Source organism: Muntiacus reevesi, chromosome 6, assembly GCF_963930625.1.
Source record: "Muntiacus reevesi chromosome 6, mMunRee1.1, whole genome shotgun sequence".
Taxonomy (NCBI): domain Eukaryota; kingdom Metazoa; phylum Chordata; class Mammalia; order Artiodactyla; family Cervidae; genus Muntiacus; species Muntiacus reevesi.
The window spans coordinates 85,963,881-85,984,335 of NC_089254.1; the positions used below are offsets into that span (position 1 = coordinate 85,963,881).

At 38.4% G+C, this 20,455-nt stretch overlaps 1 protein-coding gene across 1 annotated transcript in view; it reads right to left on the reverse strand.

Moving 5' to 3' along the window:
• GRM8 (glutamate metabotropic receptor 8) overlaps nucleotides 1-20,455 on the reverse strand; it is an 801,794-nt gene that overhangs the window by 156,546 nt on the left and 624,793 nt on the right. Inside the window, exon 7 of the mRNA XM_065939117.1 lies at nucleotides 17,345-17,481. Coding sequence (XP_065795189.1) covers nucleotides 17,345-17,481 — 137 coding nt within the window. The remainder of the gene's footprint in view (nucleotides 1-17,344; nucleotides 17,482-20,455) is intronic.

Here is a 20,455-nt window from a genome sequence, read left to right on the forward strand (position 1 = left end):
CTGTGAAAGTGACTATAGTACCCAAAGCAATCTACAGATTCAATACAATCCTTCGAACTACCAATGATATTTTTCAAAGAACTAGAACAAAGAAAGCTCACACTGTGTATGGAAACACAAAAGACCCCAAATAACCAAAGTAATCTTGAGAAAGAAAAGTGGAGCTATAGGAATCAGCCTTCCTTCCTTTTCAATTAGACACTTTCAAACTGCAGTGCACTGTTTTTTGTCTTTTTTTTTTTAAACAGGATCCTCTTTTATTTTTTGGACTGTTTTGCTGACTGGCCCAGAGACTACATCTATTGTCTGATACTATCGATTGACCTGGCTCTTGAGGCGTGAAATCTGGACTTCCTGTGCAGAGGCTCCCTGATGAATACTGACTCCATCAGACCAGCATAGAATACCATGACTCATCATCCACTGAATTCCAGGCTCTGCCTCAGAACCAGCTCACTGGCTATCCTCTTAAGTTTTCTGGTGGCCCCTTTCCCCTGGTTACTCCAAAAGACATTAGGTATGACATTTTACATTGGAATACTACAACCACAGAAAACTCAGCTGCCTCATGACACTACAACCATTAGACTAAATATCCAAATAATAATTTGGAAGAGATTAAATATTCATTGAAGTTTCTCAGTAATTCAAAAAGATGAATCTTTATGTAACCCATCTAACCAAGCACAATTTCTTAAAATATTTGGTATTCCTCTTGAGCAAGCTTTCTTCCACATACGATCTCTTGATCTCAAGCATTCATTTATCTTTCTTTCTTGTAGCAGTTTGAAAGACTCTTTCTTCTTTCTTCCTTTTCAAAATCTCCCACCAAACCATCCCAGACCCCTTTCTCTATACTCATTCTGATCTGCTAGATGTATTTCTTTCTTTCTCTAATCTTTTCAGTGTAAATCAATCAAGCATATTTCAATGACTCCAGACTCTCCCCTCACTCATAGACCTGATTATAGACAGCAAAGATGGTTCTCCTTAAAGAGAAGACCAGACATATTGTTCCAGTTACATATAAATTGCACTATCATCATAAAGGGCTGCTTTGAAGCTAAATGAAATGATGTATTTATATATATTCCTGACATGGGAATAATTTTTTGGTTAATGAAATAAAAGTAGTGACAAGGGAAGCAGGACACAGGTTAGCCAGAATCCCACATCCCTCTGGATACAGCCTCTCAATCCTGCTCCCACTTAGCATCCTGTAGAAGCAATGGGAATAGGAGAAGGGAGAAGGGTAAGTGATGGTAGAGAAGAGATGGGAGGTTAGTATGACAAATGAGCCACTGGTGTGGGGAGAAATGCAGCTTGGCCCAAGTGTATGTGCCGCTCCGTGAGTCAAGCAGTATATGTGCCAGGTGGTGAGGAGGGCAGAGGCAGACACAGAACTCCAGAACAGCTGCTCCTCTCCCTTCTTCTGCTCAAGGTTCAGAGAATCTGGCCAGTTTTGGGGTAGCCACTAGGGAGCAACAGCAGATGGCTGCTATGCTCTAGAGGTGTACTCTTGAATGGTGAGGGCGCTAGCTACCAAAAACAGCTAGCTTTTTTATGCCAATAAATAAACTCTACTAAAAAGCTGCAAAAAAAGACTCTTTCATGGAAAATAACCATTTTAAATTTGGGACTTTAATTTTCTAACTTTACTAGTATTTTATTGTATATATCCGCCATAGGGCTTCCCTGGTGGCTCAGACAGAGAAGAATCGGCCCGCCTGCAATGCAGGGACCTAGGTTCTTTCCCGGGGTTGGGAAGATGCCCTGGAGAAGGGAATGGCTACCCACTCCAGTATCCTTGCCTGGGGAATTCCATGGACAGAGGAGCCTGGCAAGCTACAGTCCTTGGAAACACAGAGTTGGACAGGACTGAGCAACTAACACACACACACACAGGATAATTATTAAAATTAAAAACAACAACAATAAAAGAAAACACACATTGTCTCTTCCAATCTTGACTTTCCCAAGGGAGAAATGGTCAAGACAAACCTGTGAAAGACTTTTGCAGATTCAACCCACATTTACTAAGACTCTTCTCTGTACAGCAATTATAATATCAGAATTTTTCACAGGCATTCTTATGTGAAGTAGGTATGAAACGTTATTATTTAAGAAAGGTAATTTCACTTCACTCACATACAGACACCAAGGAAATATTCAAGAATCAGAAGAAACTAAATACTAGAAGTTCAGTTCTGTGGAAATGTATGCAAATCCCATTCTGACTAATTTTATACTTACCTCAATATACATCAAAACTTCTCCCAAATAAGGAAATGACAAAGTTGAATTTTTGTTTGTTTGTTTTGTTTTTAAATGTGATTTTGTGTGACTGCTATTCTCTATACAAAGCAATTATGCTTCTCACAAATAATAGCTAACAATTCCACAGCACTTTGAAATTTAAAAAAATGTTTTCATATACAAAACTCTTTTAATCTTTAAGAAGATTCTGTAAAATAGGAGCCAGTATGTAACAAGAAGCTTCAATTTCTCATTGAGAAAGGATTTCAGAGCTGTAAGTGTGCTGACTAGAGTCGGCCTCCCTTCTGGAGTAGTGACATTTTAATAAGCGTATGGCAGGCAGTGGGTTATAACAAGGCTTATCTCAAGTACTGGTAGGAGGTGCCACCATTGGCCAACTAGTTTTATAGAGTTTGTATGGAAAGGGTAAAAAAGTTTGCATTCTAGGAAAAGAAATTTTCTTGTCTGTCTTCTGGGGTGCATCACTGTTGCAGTTCAGTTCAGTTCAGTCGCTCAGTCATGTCTGACTCTTTGCGACCCCATGAACTGCAGCACACCAGGCCTCCCTGTCCATCACCAACTCCTGGAGTTTACCCAAACTCATGTCCATTGAGTCGGTGATGCCATCCAACCATCTCATTCTCTGTCGTCCCCTTCTCCTCCTGCCTGCACTCTTTCCCAGCATCAGAGTCTTTTCAAATGAGTCAGCTCGTCACATCAGGTGGCCAAAATATTGGAGTTTCAGCTTCAGCATCAGTCCTTCCAATGAATATTCAGGACTGATTTCCCTTATGATGGACTCGTTGGATCTCCTTGCTGTCCAAGGGACTCTCAAGAGTCTTCTCCAACACCACAGTTCAAAAGCATCAATTCTTCGGTTCTCAGTTTTCTTTATATTCCAACTCTCACATCCATACATGACTATTGGAAAAACCACAGCCTTGACTAGATGAACCTTTGCTGGCAAAGCAATGTATCTGCTTTTTAATATGCTTTCTAGGTTGGTCATAACTTTCCTTCCAAGGAGTAAGTATCTTTTAATTTCATGGTTGCAGTCACCATTTGCAGGGATTTTGGAGCCCAAAAAATAAAGTTTGTCACTGTTTCCACTGTTTCCCCATCTATTTGCCATGAATTGATGGGACCGGATGCCATGATCTTAGTTTTCTGAATGCTGAGTTTTAAGCCAACTTTTCCACTCTCCTCTTTCACTTTCATCAAGAGGCTCTTCAGTTCCTCTTCACTTTCTGCCATAAGCATGGTGTTATCTGCATATCTGATGTTATCGGTATTTCTCTCAACAATTTTGATTCCAGCTTGGGCTTCATCCAGCCCAGCATTTCGGATGATGTACTCGGCATATAAGTTAAATAAGCAGGGTGACAATATACAGCCTTGTTGTACTCCTTTCCCGATTTGGAACCAGTCTTTTCTTCCATATCTGGTTCTAACTGTTGCTTCTTGACCTGCATACAGATTTCTCAGAAGGCAGGTAAGGTGGTCTGGTATTCCCATCTCTTGCAGAATTTTCCACAGATTGTTGTGATCCACATAGTCAAAGGCCTTGGTGTAGTCAATGAAGCAAAATAGAAGTTTTTCTGGAATGCTCTTGCTTTTTCGATGATCCAACAGAGTTACAAAAGATTAATTTGAACAATATCTATTTTAGTGATCTGTTATTAGCTAGTATGAGGAAAACGGGTACTAAATAAATTTTGAATTATTTTCTCTATATCAAAATTCCCTAAATTCCTTAAAATGAGATCAGTTAAATCTAAGAAGATACTACAGAATAGTCTGAGGTGTTTTATAAAAAGAAAACTTGTCTGTCCCACTGGAAGAATTAAGTTTTATTTAGGATAAAGAATTTGTTTTGTGTGTGTAACTAATCTGTAAGTTGGTGGTTCAGATAGTAAAGAATCCACCTGCAATGCAAGAGACCTGGTTTCAATCCCTGGGTTGGGAAGATCCCTTGGAGGAGGGCATGGCAACCCACTCCAGTTTTCTTGGCTAGAGAATCCCCATGGACAGAGGAGCTTGGAGGGCTACAGTCCATGGGGTCTCAAGGAGTCAGACAAGACTGAGCAACTAATCACAAGCTATAAGTTAAAGGCATACCTATTCACTAGTAATTTAAATGGCCAAATAGCACTGTTAAATTCTGCTTGTTTCTGAAAGTCATCCTTTTTAGACCAACGGCAGTTAATCTCCCTAATGCTGAATTGTTGTCCAGTCATTTCTTGACAGGTACTGATGGTAGCTATAGAATGATCTCCACACTCAAAGCTGAGATCCAAATTCCGAAATTCAGTTTTTGATTAGCTCTTCTGTGATTTCCCTTCCTATTCCCTCTGTTCTTCATGAAAATTCTGAGACTTCCTCTCTCTGCATCTGTGCTGTCTCTTCCTTACCCTCAGCATGCCCGCTCATCATGTCCCCTGTACAGAACATTCCAGAGCCATCTACCTAAAATGTGACTTCTACTTTGAAGCTTTCTCCTAGAGCAATTGTTTTTCTAAAGTCATTTACTCCTGCCTTCTCGTCTATTCAAGAGTCATCATGATATCCACCTTTCCTGATTTCTCACATCCAGTTATTCGCCAATCTCTTCTTGATTCTGCTTCTTTAATATTCTTAAAAGCAGGCACACTGGAGTGGGATAAACACATGCCTGTGAATTTCATCCGTGTTTCCACTAGTTCAGTGATCTTAAATAAGCAACGTATTGTTATTCTTGGTTTCCTCTTCTATAAAATGGCCATTCTAAGTGTAACTACCACACAGGGTTATGACAAAGATTAAATGAGTTAATAAATGTAACTTAGGTGGAAAATTCAACTTAAGTCACCATTTCTCTGAGTGAGTTTCAAGGAATATTAGTTTCATAAAATGTTCTTCAAATAAAAAGGGATTCATGGTTAAATTAATTTATTAAACATTACATTCAATGCCCACTTCTCAGCCAGCCATGATGCACATTAGAATATTAAAGGGTCTCCAAGTTCTTTCAGGGAAACAAAACAAAGCAAAACAAAAACAGTTGTCCTGATATTCATTAAACTTATTAGACCAGAGAGCCTTTGTATGCATATGTAGTAGCTATTTAAAATCCTACATAACCAGTGCTCTGAGGAAGGTGTTTGGAAAAAATGCTGACTTGAACAAGAGCCACAGTTATCATTTTGGAAATTATTTCAGCCTTTTTTTTTTAAGAGACTACTATTTCCTAATGTCCAGAGTCATCAAAAACTCTCAGAAAAATGAACCAAATTGTCCTGTGGGAAGCTGTGTCATAAGGGTAGTAAAATGATATGAACTTTCTAAAACCCATTATTTTTTAACAATTCTTAAAAAAAACCACAATTCTTAAAAGATATGAAAACGTTCTATTTTTCATGCAATGCCCAGTAATTGCTCAGCTAGCCTGTAACAGGTGCGAAACTTCATCTCAGGAGAAAAGTTCAACATAAAAATATGCAAAAATCTGATAAGGGTGGTAAGAACTCCAAGGAAACTCAGGAAGTGGGTAAGCTCATGCCTGTGATGAAGGCAGACTCAAGATGAGGTCATGGTGCCTAAATTCCAATGCCTCTGTGTCTGTGTGTGTGTGTGTGTGTGTGTGTGTGTGTGTGTGTGTGTGTACGCGTGCATGCTTAGTCATGTGAGACTCGTTGTGACTGCATGGATTGTAGCCCACCAGGCTCCTCTGTCCATGGAATTTCTAAGAATACTGCAGTGGGTTGCCATTTCCTACTCCAGAGGATCTTCCCAACCCAGGGATTGAACTTGTGTCCCCTGTGTCTCCTGCAATGGCAGGCAGGTTCTTTACATAAAGCACTGTGCCACCTGCGAAGCCCCTCTCCGACCATAAAACTGCTGACTGTGCATGAGATAAAGAGAATGAATGCTGCGGCCTGACTGCCTCAATGTCGCAGGCTGAATGCCACCAAACTTTTAATGACACAGTAGGCATTCCAAAATCATCTTATCTTTCTCTTTTTATAGGAGCAAAAATAAGCCAAGCTCACATTTATTGCTCAAATATAGCCTGTTTTTCTCTACCATGGTGTCCCCTAATTCTTCACAAACACAGGACTTAGCCCTCCTTTTAGAGAGAAACTAGCATTTTTCCAATCACTTTAGTCATTTCGACTTAGCCCTGCTTGAATTCACTCTAACTAACAGAATCAACTTAACTTCCCTATAGCAGAGTCCAGTTTTTTTTAAAACATGATAAAAACATGCAGCTGGGAGAGTCGAAGAAAACTACTGTCATATCCATTTCTAACAATTTTTACATTTCTATTAAAACCAAGGTAGCAAAATACCTTATTAACTTCTCTAATTTTGGTTTATTTTTCATAGGGGATGAGCAGCCATGCTCCTTTAGAATAAATACACTAGATTGAAAAAAAAAAATCACAGAAGGAAGATCCCTGTCTAGTGAAGTTTACACTATATGATCATTTCTGTGTAGATAAATAATGAAGGCTTTGAATTTTTAAATCTAAAAAATAAGTAATCAAAACAGGAAAACACATCATAATATAAATCTCATTACCTGGAATATCCAATTTGAGAATAATGGATCTGGAAGAAATTTTAGTGAGTAACTTCATTAAATTCCTAATTTTCTAAACATGGAACTTGAAAGTCCAAATATTAAGTGACAAAGCACAACCTTATCACAGGATGAGTGAGAGCACAGGCTGAAATCAAGTTTCCCAGTTTCCAACGCCACTTTCCACATCACGCAGAGCCTCCTCGGGTCTGTCCTCCAGCAACCCGCTGTGTGTGCCTTGAGCAACATGAAATCACACCCCCGTCAAATATCTTACAGAGACCATTTATAAAACTGGCTGACTCTTTGATAAACTAGTTTAAGGATGGGATAATTGAGAATCTAATTCACAGTTGCCAAGCTTAAAGTGGGTTCCTGCTAGGAGATTTATAGAGCATATGCCAACTACCGTCCTTGCAGGTCCCCTTTAAAAGAATAATCAAAGAGGTTAAGATCAGTAGTCTAAAAGGTCTTATACTGGCTTAATCTGGAAGTCATGTCTGATTTTTGGAATCTTAAAAGTACGGTCTGAATGTAGAAAAGTACATGTACCAACAGATGCAACAGCTACAAGAGCAGTCAAATGATAACAGTACAGCAAAGTTTTGCGGAGTGTCAGAACGACTTAAGAAATACAGGATAGGAATGACTGAGGAAGTCTTAGAAACTCAGTGAGTGTTGGGTTTTGGTCACATGACAGTAACTTTAGTGCAATATTGATAAAAGGCATGGGAAGGTAAAGCACAAGGAGAAAGAACATAGATGTGTTTGCACAGACTCTAAGGTTAAGAGGATGCAAGCCCAGGTGGCATCACTTTCAAGTAAGAACTTTTTCTCTTAGGTATGTTTGCTACATCTGTAGCAAGCTTAATGCAGCCAAGGTATCACTATGTCAGTTGTGAAGGATCTGAGGTGCATGCTGCAGCAAGAAAGTTTCCTTATTTTCTAAAATATTCTATATTAAAGGGTTAAATGTAATTTCTAAAACTGTCATATAACAATGATTTAGTTCAGTTCTGAGATGAGACATCACTCTTGCCTGCTGTTTCCCTTAACATAGAATTCAACAAGTACTCATAGCAGGTTGCTGCATAATTATTTTGCATGAGTTCTTCAAAGAGGGGATAACTAAACAGAGTTCAGTATATCTCCACCATAGAAGCTGACTTAATACCTAAAAGAAACAAAGCAACATGGATAAATTTTGAGGGAACTATACTGAGTGAATAAAAGTCACAACCAACAGGTTACATACAGTATGATCTCATTCACACAGAGTTCTTGAAATGACAAATTCATAAAAATAGAGAATATATTAGTTGTTGCCAGACTGGAGGGATGGGAGGGATGTAGGTGTGGCTATTAAATGGTAACTTGGGATCCTAGTGTTGACAGAAATGTCCTATATCTTGACCAGAGTTGTAGATACTTGGGCCTACACAGGTCACAAAAATGCACAGAAATATCTCCCTCCCACACACATATAAGTAAAACAGGAGCTATGATCAGCATTGGCAAACTGAATAAACATCAAGAACCTGCTTAAAAAAAAAAAAGAACCTGCTTATGCTATCACACCATAGTATTTCACAATGTTATCACTCAGTGTAAAATTGAGCAAAGGGGATATGCGCTCTTTATTATTTCCTATAACTGCATGTGAGTTGGCAGTTATCTCAAAGTAATGTTTTATTAAAAATGATTTTATAACAAATACAATCAATCAAAGACTACTAAGATTTAGTATGTTTCTATGTCCTCCTTACATTCTTTAAGAAAGAACATTGTTTTACATCTCAATCCCTGAGTTTATGGACAGTTGCACATTTCTGTGACTTCACTTGGAGATAAGGTCATGACTTCAATAAAATATAATAGGAATTTTGGGAGGAGTCTAGCTTCTGGCTTGTTTTCCTTCCTTAGTAGAAGCTTTGAGGAAAGATGTCATGTTAAACATTTGATTCAGTCAACAGACATATTAACTTTTTTCATTTTAGTTTCACGCTCTTATCAACTACTGACCTCTAACTATGGTTGACGGCTATGTATTTTATTCTTATATAATAATACTCTTCAGTTCTGGTAATTCTCTTGTACATTGCAGATTTAACATAACACTGATGTGTCCACTGAGCTTTTAAAAGTACCGTAGGATACAAGGTTCACATACATTTTAGTAAATCTACCATAAGAAAATGACTTTTTTTTTTATCAGTTATTCCTCTATTCCACATTATCATTTTATGTTTATAACCTTATTGTAACCTTACTGATTCTACTCACCATGTTAAAATTACACTTATTTTACTCTTCCCAAGGTTAAAATAAAGATTAAAATACCATTTATTATCATTTTTATTACTTTATTATCCCCATAAGAGTCTAGAGTCACCATCTTCCTTTGCCCTTCTTTGGTATTGGTATAAAGAGGCACTTTCTATTAATATTTTATGTTATGTCCTTCTTTAGTTGCATTGCCTTTTCCAATTTAACTTCTATGAAGTTTTTTAGCTTTCTTTTCCCTTTCTGTGTCATTTTCATTGTTTATCAAAATAACTATGCACTTATGACTTTTTCTATTTTTCATGAATAATGCTAGATTTTTTAGTGCCCTGCTTGCATTTTCCCTGATGAATTATTAAATTTATTGGATACTATCAGATTACCACAGGAATCTGTGCCCAGCTAGATCCAGATAACTGAATCCAGCTTCTCAGTTCTTAACCAGATTAAATCATTTTATGTGGTATAATCTCCATATGTTCTTAAAATAGCAGCATGATTATTTCTTACTCTACTGAACAGCCTTGCTGCATCTAGTGGCTATAACTATTGATGAGGAAATTAAACTCAATTGCTATCTAAAATTTATCAACTCCCTTAATCCTTTCTGAATCCTCCTAATCCTGTCCTGAATTCAGCTGGTAAAGAATCCACCTGCAATGCAGGAGACCTGGGTTTGATCCCTGGGTTGGGAAGATTCCCTGGAGAAGGGAAAGGCTACCCACTCCAGTATCTGGCCTAGAGAATTCCATGGACTATATATATTCCATGGGGTTGCAAAGAGTTAGGACTAAGCGACTTTCACTTTCACTTTTAATCCTTTCTTCCTAATTTACTTGTTTTCTACTATGATAACTATATCTTAGTAAATCCTTTTAAATTCCTTGTGGAACAAAACTCAAACCAAGGAGATAGACAGATAGGGCAGAAAGAACCTGCCAAACAATTAAGTAAAATAAGAAAGAAAGTAACTCTCATTTATGGCTTCTACTAAATAATGGAACAACCTCTTCTCTAGCCAATCTACCCTTTGCTGCCCAAAATGTTTCCCTGAAGTTTAAAGCTGAAAATATCTTCATGGTAAAGCTCACTATAGCCTAAAAAACGTCAGCTCATGTTCTAATAGTTTTTGAAACCCTGTAAAATTTAGCTGCAAAAAAAAGTCAGCTTTCTCCACTCCCCACACTATGCTCTCCTCAGTAGTCCTCTGTCCCAGCAGCTCAGGATCACACTCAGTTCCCTAAAGAAACTGTGACCCTTTCCACTCCCTATGAAAACCTAGTCAACACTCCTCATCTCCATCAATGCACTTACAACTGACATTGTGTAGGCGGGATAGGCCTACAGATGTGTACCCCTAACTCAGCGATGATGTTGGGGCCTGAATCTGTAACACCACTAAATAATGTCAGCACCTTGTAAAGCAATGGAACATTGGAGGCACTTTATTCTGAAATGAATGGATAGATAAATAAATGGAAGGAAGGGTGGGTGGATGAAAGTATATATGGATGCTTTTTCCACAGCCTATGAATTCTTCCTACCATTTCTGGCCACCAAAGTAATCGAAGATCCAATTTGAATTCAACAAATTTTATCCAGTCACTGTAGTTGGAGATAATCATTACATATTTTAATTTATAGTTTGCTTCTTAATCTGTACCTTCTAATTACGCTTTTATTATAATTATTGAAGTGCACAGTTGCCTTTAATTGATTGCAAATCATTTGCTACCTGGGAGCTTATTGAACTTCGTGCTCCTCAATGGCTTAATGTTCGGCCTGGCAGGGAGCAGTCACTGAATAATCTGTGCAGAAGTCTACGTGATAATCAATAATCTTGGAACAGTGTTCCATAGTAAACCAGTATTTAGAAAATATCAGCATAGCGTTCATGACAAAAATTAACAAATATTAATATTTACTGAACCCCTACTCTGTGCAAGTAAGAACGTAGTGCAACTTCAATTACCTTGACTTTGCTTCATATGTCAAAAACATGAATTTACTAAATGCTTATTTTCTCATAAACAAAAAAATAATTACTGACACCAAAGTGACTAATTTTGAAAAGAACAAATTTGTGTCTAGTGAATGAAAATATCGTTCTGTACATTTATGTCAACATAATATATGTATATATTATGTCATATATATGTCAACAGGTTTTGACAATCATCTTGTTACAAGGAAAGGAAGCCAAGAAAAAGTCTTGTCTGAATAGAATATAAAGGCAAGAACTATAGTGGCATTTAAAGTCCTATTAGAACATAGTCTAGGGTCTCAGAGAATTGACTTCACATTCATACTTTGTAGGATGGGAAGAGCTGTTTATAATGCTTGTCTCATAGGGTGAATGATCTTTAATATGCACTGACAATCATATGAAAGCATTTTCAAATGCAGGCAACCTAGCAATGGGGAAACAGAGGCAAAGAGAAAATGCATGATTTCTAAGAGTCACAGCAAATAAAGGGTCAAGTGTCCCCTTGAACATTGTTTCCACTCCATTCACACTATCCTCTAATTCAAAGTAATTTCAATATTCTTCATTATAGAAAAGCTGTTCATCTATGACATTAGGGAATCTAATGATGTTGGTTAAAAACTTCTGATGTCTATCCAAAGCAATATAACCATGGAACAAATGAAGAGACTCAGAAATTCTCTCTTTCGATATTTCAAGCAAGCTGAAGAATCCCTTAGTACAGCAAGTATTTGACTGGCCATTGACAGGTAAAGATATATACTCAAAAGATCATGTTATAAATACTACACTGGAAGTACATAGGAATTTTGTTGTTGTTCAGTCACTAAGTCTTGACCACTTCTTTCTGACCCCATGTACTGCAGTATACCAGGCTCCTCTGTCCTCCACTATCTCCCAGATCTGCTCAGATTCATGTCCATTGAGTCATTTATGCCATCTAACCATCTCAGGAAAGACGGATTTATTTGGGCTAAATTCTACCAGAAAGTTTACTCAAGTTTCTGGCTGTCCTCAATGCGTTGACTCATGGAACCCACTTTTTTTTTCATACAAAATAGACATCTGGGATTTGTTATACAGGCACACGCAAGTTATCATAATGTATGCACCTCTTTTTACAATTACTCCCTACTCAGAACATCAAGATAAAGGCAGAAAAGACTTTTCACGTATGTAATTTCAGATTGCAATACCCATTAAGAGTCTCCTGCAATAGGCTGGTTGTCCTGGAAAAATAAAACAAAGTTATATCATATTCTTTTAACACTGAATATGCAGCAGGCAGTATTCTAGAATCTTTGTTTATGCAACGTCCTTCACTTATCTCAACAACTCTATGAAGTAGTTAGGATTGTTTCATGTAGACAAAGAATCTGAGACTAAAAGAGCTAAAGTAGCATGTGCATGGCTCAGTAATGGAATGTTAAAACACAGAAATCTTCTTTCTGACTTTGAGGTCTTGTTCTTGACCCCTATATACCAATGCATTTAATCTCCATAACAGACCTGTCTATTATCCCCACTTAACAGATGACAAAAAAGAGGGTCAGAATTCAATACCTGTTCAAGAGTTACTTTCTTCTATGGAGTGACTCACACAAAATTAAATGAAGCCCTTCTCCCTCAAATCACCATTTCTGACTGATACCACGCTGCTAACAACTGTGGTGTGAACACCCTTATGAAGTCATTGTCTTCTAATATTTGTATTAATTTTCAAACTATTTATTTGAACTAAAGTGAATAAAATAAAATAACAAAACAAGCCAAAAATATGTCTCGAATTCTTACAGTAATCTAGAAAGAGTAGCTCTGGTTGGAAGTACAAAGTCCTCAGTTATTTTAGGCTCATCCAGTAAACTCCACACACCTTCTCCCTGTGGACTCGAAGCGGCATATGGCTGTTCTTTTTACAGTTCAGGCTCCACTGTTTTCTCTGAACCTCTAGGTTACGATGTTTTGTAATCACTAATAAGGACCACCTGCCTCTTGAGAGGTTCAGTCTCACCAAACGGAGAAGCCTAATTGTTCAAATTCACTCTCAGGTAGACAATACGCCCTTCATGGGTAGACTGAGACTATGGAATAAAAAACCAAAAACATAATGAACAATTCTACTAATTGATTATAATTGCTAAGATAAGAACATATGCTAGTTCCATAAAAAAAAGAAAAAAATACTTGGAACAATACAGACAATGCTTTCGAGGAAATGAAAGCCTTCATGATTTTCCAGGGGGGAGAAAAGAATAAACTACTTGATTTAAAATTTCTTTTACTTCACTAAGATATATTCAGGACAAATTTATTGGACTCATATATGCTTAATCATACACCCTGTATGTACAAACTTATTCTATGGCTGAATTGCTTTTAAAATAAGTCAAATTCAATCCAATGCTTGAAAGTATGAAAGTATGAAATTGAAAGTATGAAATCTACTGCAGATCTGATTTAAGAGAACAAGGAGAGAGGAAGGGCTTGAAGAGTGCTCTCCCCTGCCCTCATCAGAACACCATCAGCAGTCAGGCCAGGTTAGAAGCTTGGGTTTGGCTGTAAGTGCAAAACCACCGACACACGTTCATGTGTGTTCCTGCCTCACTGCGCCAGAATTGCTGATCTGAGGGTCTTTCTGTCCTTCCAGTCTGTGGGAGCCCTGAGAGCGAGGTCCACATTTTCACTCTAATTCCAACTTTTAGCATGGAGTATGTGCACAGAACGAATGTATCCAATCCATTCAAAATGACTGCCTAGGTGACAATATCCAGCCACACCCTACCATAGAAAAAGAAACTACGTATTTACATTAAATAAAGTTTACTTTGTAACGCAGAGGTATTTGCTAAGTGTTAAGGTCAATATGAAAGGCAGGCACTAGGCTATAGGGACAAACGGGCTCCATCTATTTACTTATTTTTAATTGAAGGATACTTACTTTACAAGGTAGTGCTGATTTCTGCGGTACAAGAGTGTGAATCAACTGTGAGTGAACATATATATATATCCTCCTTCTTGAGCCTCCCTCCATCTCCACCACCCCACCCACCCAGGTCAACACAGAGCACTAAGCTGAGCTCCGCGCGCCACACAGCAGCGTCTCACTAGCCAAAATGGTCCCCATTTTAAGTGAACAGATTCTGAACTTGTTAAAGCAAACAAGTGCCTCTTCCAACAGGACCTTCACTTTTCTACTCACCACGCTCATCCTCAGATCTTCCCCTGACCACACAGTACCGTGAGACATAGGATTAGTAATAGGTAATGTTTATGGGCATCATGCAAAGGTCTGGACTAACTGCTTCGTTGTATGATTTCACTTAATTCTTAGTACAACCATCTAAGGTAAGTGCTATCAATGCGTCCACTTTATAAATGACAAAGCTGAGGCAAAGCATTTGTTTAATGTCCTCCCTGAGATCAGGGGCTTCCGTGATGGCTCAGTGGGTAAAGAATCCGCCTGCAATGCAGGAGACATAGAAGACGTGGGTTCAATCCCTGGGTCGGGAGGATCCCCAAGAGGAGGAAATGGCCAACCCACTCCAGTATTCTCTGTTTTTCCCCCCACGGACAGCGGAAACTGGCAGGCTACAGTCCTCAGGGTCACCAAGAGTTGGATACAACTGAGCAACTAAGCACGCACGCACTGCCTGAGATCTAAGCAGAGCTTGAGTAAACCTGTCACTTTCCAAGCAACGCCTACTGCACCTTCAGACAGATGAGCAATCCAGTTTCCAAAGAGAAATAATCATTTTGTTTGTTCTGAGAAAATTCAGAATTCAACCCTGGACTTACAACATCTCTTTACAATCTAATTGACTCTATTTTCTTCCGAGAGTTGATTCTCTCTGTTTCAGTAAAGCTGGCACGGCTATTTAGCCATAAACAATCATAATCATGCATGAGAAATAATTGTCACAAATTGTTTTGATATATTTTATGAGCAACAACACAATAATAAACATAAAACTTTCCATGCACCATAAATGTACATAAAAGAGCAGCTTGAGAGTCAACATAAAGTTTTATAATAAGCATATATACAGTGAGAGATGTGTGTGTGCATGTCTACTTGTGTACAGTTATTTTAGGTATCTTGGTATTATATATATGTGTATGGATTTTTCAACCATTAAACTTTGTTATTCAAATCCGTAACCATAAGACTATAGTAAGCAGGTTGGCATTTATAAAAGTCAGATAAAAAGAAGCTTCCCCATTTTAATCCTTAGCAAATTTTCTTTGTTGTGTTCAGTTATTTGATCTCACAGAGGTCCACTATCAAAAGACTTTCGCTAAAAAACTATAGATGCTCAGGTTGGTATCAATAACCTGTAGAGTTATCAAAGCTTTGTTTTAGTAAATGTTAATTTGGGTTGCAGGAAGATGGACGTTTCATCAGGTTCCTAGAGGCAGTAAGCTGTAGATATGTGGTCTTACATACTATAACAATAGTTATAAAATAAGTTGTCTTTGTGCATTATTGAATGTAGAACTGTGATAATTGTCAGGAAGGCATACCTAGACAATCAATCATAAATATCCTAGTTTTGTTATTTCTTATTATCTGCTTTGCTGAGAATTGTGGTAACTGTTGCTGTATAAACATAGCATTTCAGGGGCTATATTTGGACATGAAGAAGTGAAAAACGTATTAAAAACACCACACTAAATTGATGTCCTCTGAATGGGTTCAGACATAAGAAAGCACACACGTGTAACACACCCACAGACCAGAATGATCTCTCTCCCCACCCGCATGGATGGCATACATTGCTACCTTCCAGCTAGGATAAGCTGCAGCCTGGAAAGGAGCTTAATTATTCATTTAAGAAAGGAACTCAACCCTCACAGTGTTATGGTAGCTTTGAGAATCAAGAGGCTCTTCTTAGAAGAAAGAGTGAAATACTAGGACAGAAGAACTGTAGAATAATAGTTTCTCTGATACATTTTAAAGGCTCCTTACTGCCTACAGAGGAAACACGGCTGTGGTAGTGATTCCTCAGTCACTCAGTCCCTGTAAACAGCCCAATGTTACAGACGGATACGAGAATGTACTACGGACATCGATGTTCATGTATGAAGGAAATCTGACCCTTAGCTGAGACTCCCAGGCACCCTCCTTATTTCTCTGTACCGGAAGGAGTCAGTGTGCATGGATATGGCACCCCAGGCTCTTAAATCTGAAATAACTCCTTACCTAGTGGTAAGCAGACACTTCTCCAACACCTCTACACCCCCATCATGCAGCCAGCAGCCCTATGCCTTGGGACTTTCTGGGCCTCCCCATCCATCAAGTTCAGGATTAGCTTCCTGCTCCAGAGCCCCTTCTGATTAGTGGGTGCTGGTACCAGACACCACTCTCCAGGGTCCTCAAAGACCCTGTTCCCTAGGATAGTCCCTCTGGAGGGCTGCCTGCCTACCATACACATCTGCTAGAGTTTCTCCTGTTGCCTCCATCCACATGCCATCCCCACCTGGTCTCAGCAGGAGAAGACAGAGCCCAGGGTGTTGGTGACAGCACAGCGCTGGGCAGGCAGATGCCAATTGCCTTTGGCACCATCCCACCTGGGACCCAGGTGGGACCTCTCAGGATGGGACCCACCCTGGGACTTGCTTCCATCCGGTCCCCAAGTTGTCCTCACATGGCTAGTTGTAGGAGCAACAAAATCTCTGGACCTTGATGACTCTCCAGGAGATGGCGATGGCAGGCAGCCCTGTGGGTTGTTAAAATCTCTTTTGGGTACATTAACTTTCTCTGGTGTTGTGATTCAAAAAGGTAATATAATGAGAATTTATATGATTCATTTCCATCCATCAGATGTAGCCATAGATCTCAACTTATGATATGGCAAATGTGAAATACACTTATTTTTAAGCACCACCTTGGTCATTCATAGCACACTGTCACCCCTCCTCCCCAACATCCACACATACACATACATATGCACACACTGTATAAACATTTGAACAAGTGAATCTTTCAGAAAACTGTAAAATTTCCAAAGTGTTTATATGGTCACTTAAAAGGAAATGAGATCTTCATTAAATCCCTACAGATACCAGATTTCTCCAGAGACACTTAAGACTTTCCATCGCATTTTAAGGTTGAGGAAGGATCAAATCATACATTTTCTAAAAGTCTGCTTATGAGAAAATCAATTCTAATGAATAGTATATTGATGTAATATACTTAAAAGTAAAGCATCACTCCTTGAGAACCATAGACATAAATGCAAGCTCATATTGATACTTGCTTTTAGATGAAGCTGATTGGTCCAGTGCCCAATGATTTTGTATTCTGTACTTTTGTTGGTTATTTGGTACTGGAAGATGTCATAACGACCAGGAGCATCTCCGTTTTCATTAAAAGTGACTGGTGTCCCAGCACTACCTGTAAATGTTTAGAAAACAATATTAATAACTTTCCAGTGAGATAGCCTACTGGGCTTATTTTTCTCTAAGAAAAAATTAGTAGATAAAAATATATTGTGCATAGTAAGAGATATGAAGATCACAATCCATACAAGGTCATTCTTGATAGCATAGTATCTCTGACATGAAAAGAAGCTCAGACATACATTCAAGAAGACCTGCCTCATTACACACATTAGAAAGTAAATGATGAGCATCCAAGTTAGGCAATGTATATAACAGTTAAATAAATAAAAGTTGATAGGCTAGATAGCTACTACCAGCTACAGAGAATGACAGTTAATAGAGAAGAGTGTAAATTCCTTGAAGCATAACAGCTATTGTACAATATAAAACAGCTATTGTACAATATAAACTATGATCAGTAACTCAAAATGTGGCAGGGGAACATCCCAGGCAGATTCCCTAGAGTTTTACTTTATGTGGACTTGCAGGCCATCTGGATTGATAGCCCCATTCAATGTTTCTTCTTGGCTTCCCTGGGGGTCCAGTCGTTCCATGCTTCCAATGCAGGGGGCGTGGGTTCAATCCCTGGTCTGGTAGCTAAGATTCCACATGCTGTGCAATGTGGCCAAATAAAATAATAATAATAGCAATATCACTTCTAAGATGCTGCTTTTGCTACCTCTGCCCAAGAATTTATCAACATGGGCTACTGTTTGGCTACTCTTAGTGGGTGAGGCAGTAATCAATGAGAAGTCCCACCTCTGCTCAAATCACAGAAGATCCACCAATTCACTGTGATAGTGTAATAGTGATGGGGCAGCAGGATGCAAGAAAAGTCATCTTTTCTAAACTCCCATTTCTCTTGGAAGCTTTAATCTTTTTCTCTTAATAGCTTCTGCTCACTTTTACTTTCCCTCAATAACTTTTACATAATCACAGGATTTCTCTCTCTCTCATTTTGTTTTTGCTATTTTCCTCTAATTTAAGTATTTGAAAAACATGCAATATGATTTTTTAATTGGAGGAAAATTGCTTTACAATATTGTGTTGGTTTCTGCCATATAACAATGCAAATCAGCCATGATTATACATATACCCCCTCGCCTTTGGGCCTCCCTCCTACCCTCATTCAACCCTTCTAGGTCATCACAGAGTAGCAGGCTGGGATTCCTGTGTTATATTCAGCTTCTCACCAGCTATCTATTTTATGCATGGTAGTGTATGTACATTGATGTTTCAGATTTATAAACTAATTGCATAAAAATATCATAAAAACATCCCATCCCAAGATCAAATCTCCTTTTAGTGTAGAGACAGTAACACAATTGATTGGAGGCAACAAATTTAGTTAACAATTAATATATATTAATAACACTGGAAATATTTAGTCTTACCAGTCCCCAAAGATCCGAAACCACAGCTCTCCCTCAAACTGATTTTCCCCTTCATTCTTCGTTAAGAGAATCTTAACTTCAACAATAATCACAGGTTTTCAGAACAGAAAACGATCTTGACACCCAATGTTTTCTTGTTCCATCTATAGCCTCAATATCTATATAGAACTTCCTTTTCTCTAGCCGTCTTTAGATATTGCTCCCATCCCACCCCCTTTATCTTCTTGCCTTATACTTTGCTATCTTGACAAATTCACCTAAACATTAATCTATTTCCTTTGTGCCTATCTTGTCTCTGCATGTTCCATTTCCTGAATTTCTTCTTACCCTATACCAGGTTTAATTTCTATGCTATTCGAGAAACTGTTCCCTACTTGCTATTTCTTTTCCATATTGTACTCTCCAAAAATATATGTACCGTTAATACTCATACATTTTAACTCTATATAGTTTCATTTTATAATGAATTTCTTATTCCAGGGGTCCCCAACCTCTGGGATCTAACGTCTAATGGTCTGAGGTGGAACTGATATAATACTAATAGAAATAAAGTGCACAATAAATGTAATGTGCTTGAATCATCCAAAATCCATTCTCCCCACCAACCCACAGTCCATGGAAAAAATGTCTTCCAAGAAATTGGTCCCTGGTGACAAAAAGGTTGGGGACCATTGTCTTATTCTACTTGTGGAGTTTTAAAAGAAAACTAAAAATCACAAAAGTCTAAAACATTTAAGTTATCTAACAAAATGATGACATAAAACAGTAACTTGCAAATAAATAAAATCAGAATCACACAGCAGCATTTAGGGCGCTTTCCTCCCATTTCAAGGAGAGAAATCTAATAGCCTCTGTTCTCTGATTGTTCAGGCACTCAGTCGTGTTTGACTCTTTGCAACCTCATAGACCGCAGCACACCAGGCTTCCATTTACTTTACTATCTCCTGGAGTCTTCTCAGGCTCAAGTCCCTTGAGTTGATGATGCTATCCAACTATCTCATCCTCTGTTGCCCTCTTCTCCTCCTGCCTTCAATATTTCCCAGCATCAGGGTCTTTTCAAATGAGTCAGTTCTTCACATCAGGTGGCCAAAGTATTGGAGATTCAGCTTCAGCATCAGTCTTTCCAATGATTATCAGGGTTTATTTACTTTAGTATTGACTGATTTGATCTCCTTGCTGTCCAAGAAATTCTTGCGAGTCTTCTGCAGCACCAAAGTTTGAAGGCATCAATTGCTTGGCACTCATCCTTTTTTATTGTCCAGCTCTCACATCTTTATGTGACTACTGGGAAAACCATAGCTTTGACTCTGTGGACTTCTGTCATCAATGTGATGTCTCTGGTTTTTAATAATGCTGTCTATTCAGAAAACTAAGATCATGGCATCTGATCCCATCACTTCATGGGAAATAGATGGGGAAACAGTGGAAACAGTGTCAGACTTTATTTTTCTGGGCTCCAAATCCACTGCAGATGGTGATTGCAGCCATGAAATTAAAAGATGCTTACTCCTTGGAAGGAAAATTATGACCAACCTAGATAGCATATTAAAAAGCAGAGACATTACTTTGCCAACAAGGTCCGTCTAGTTAAGG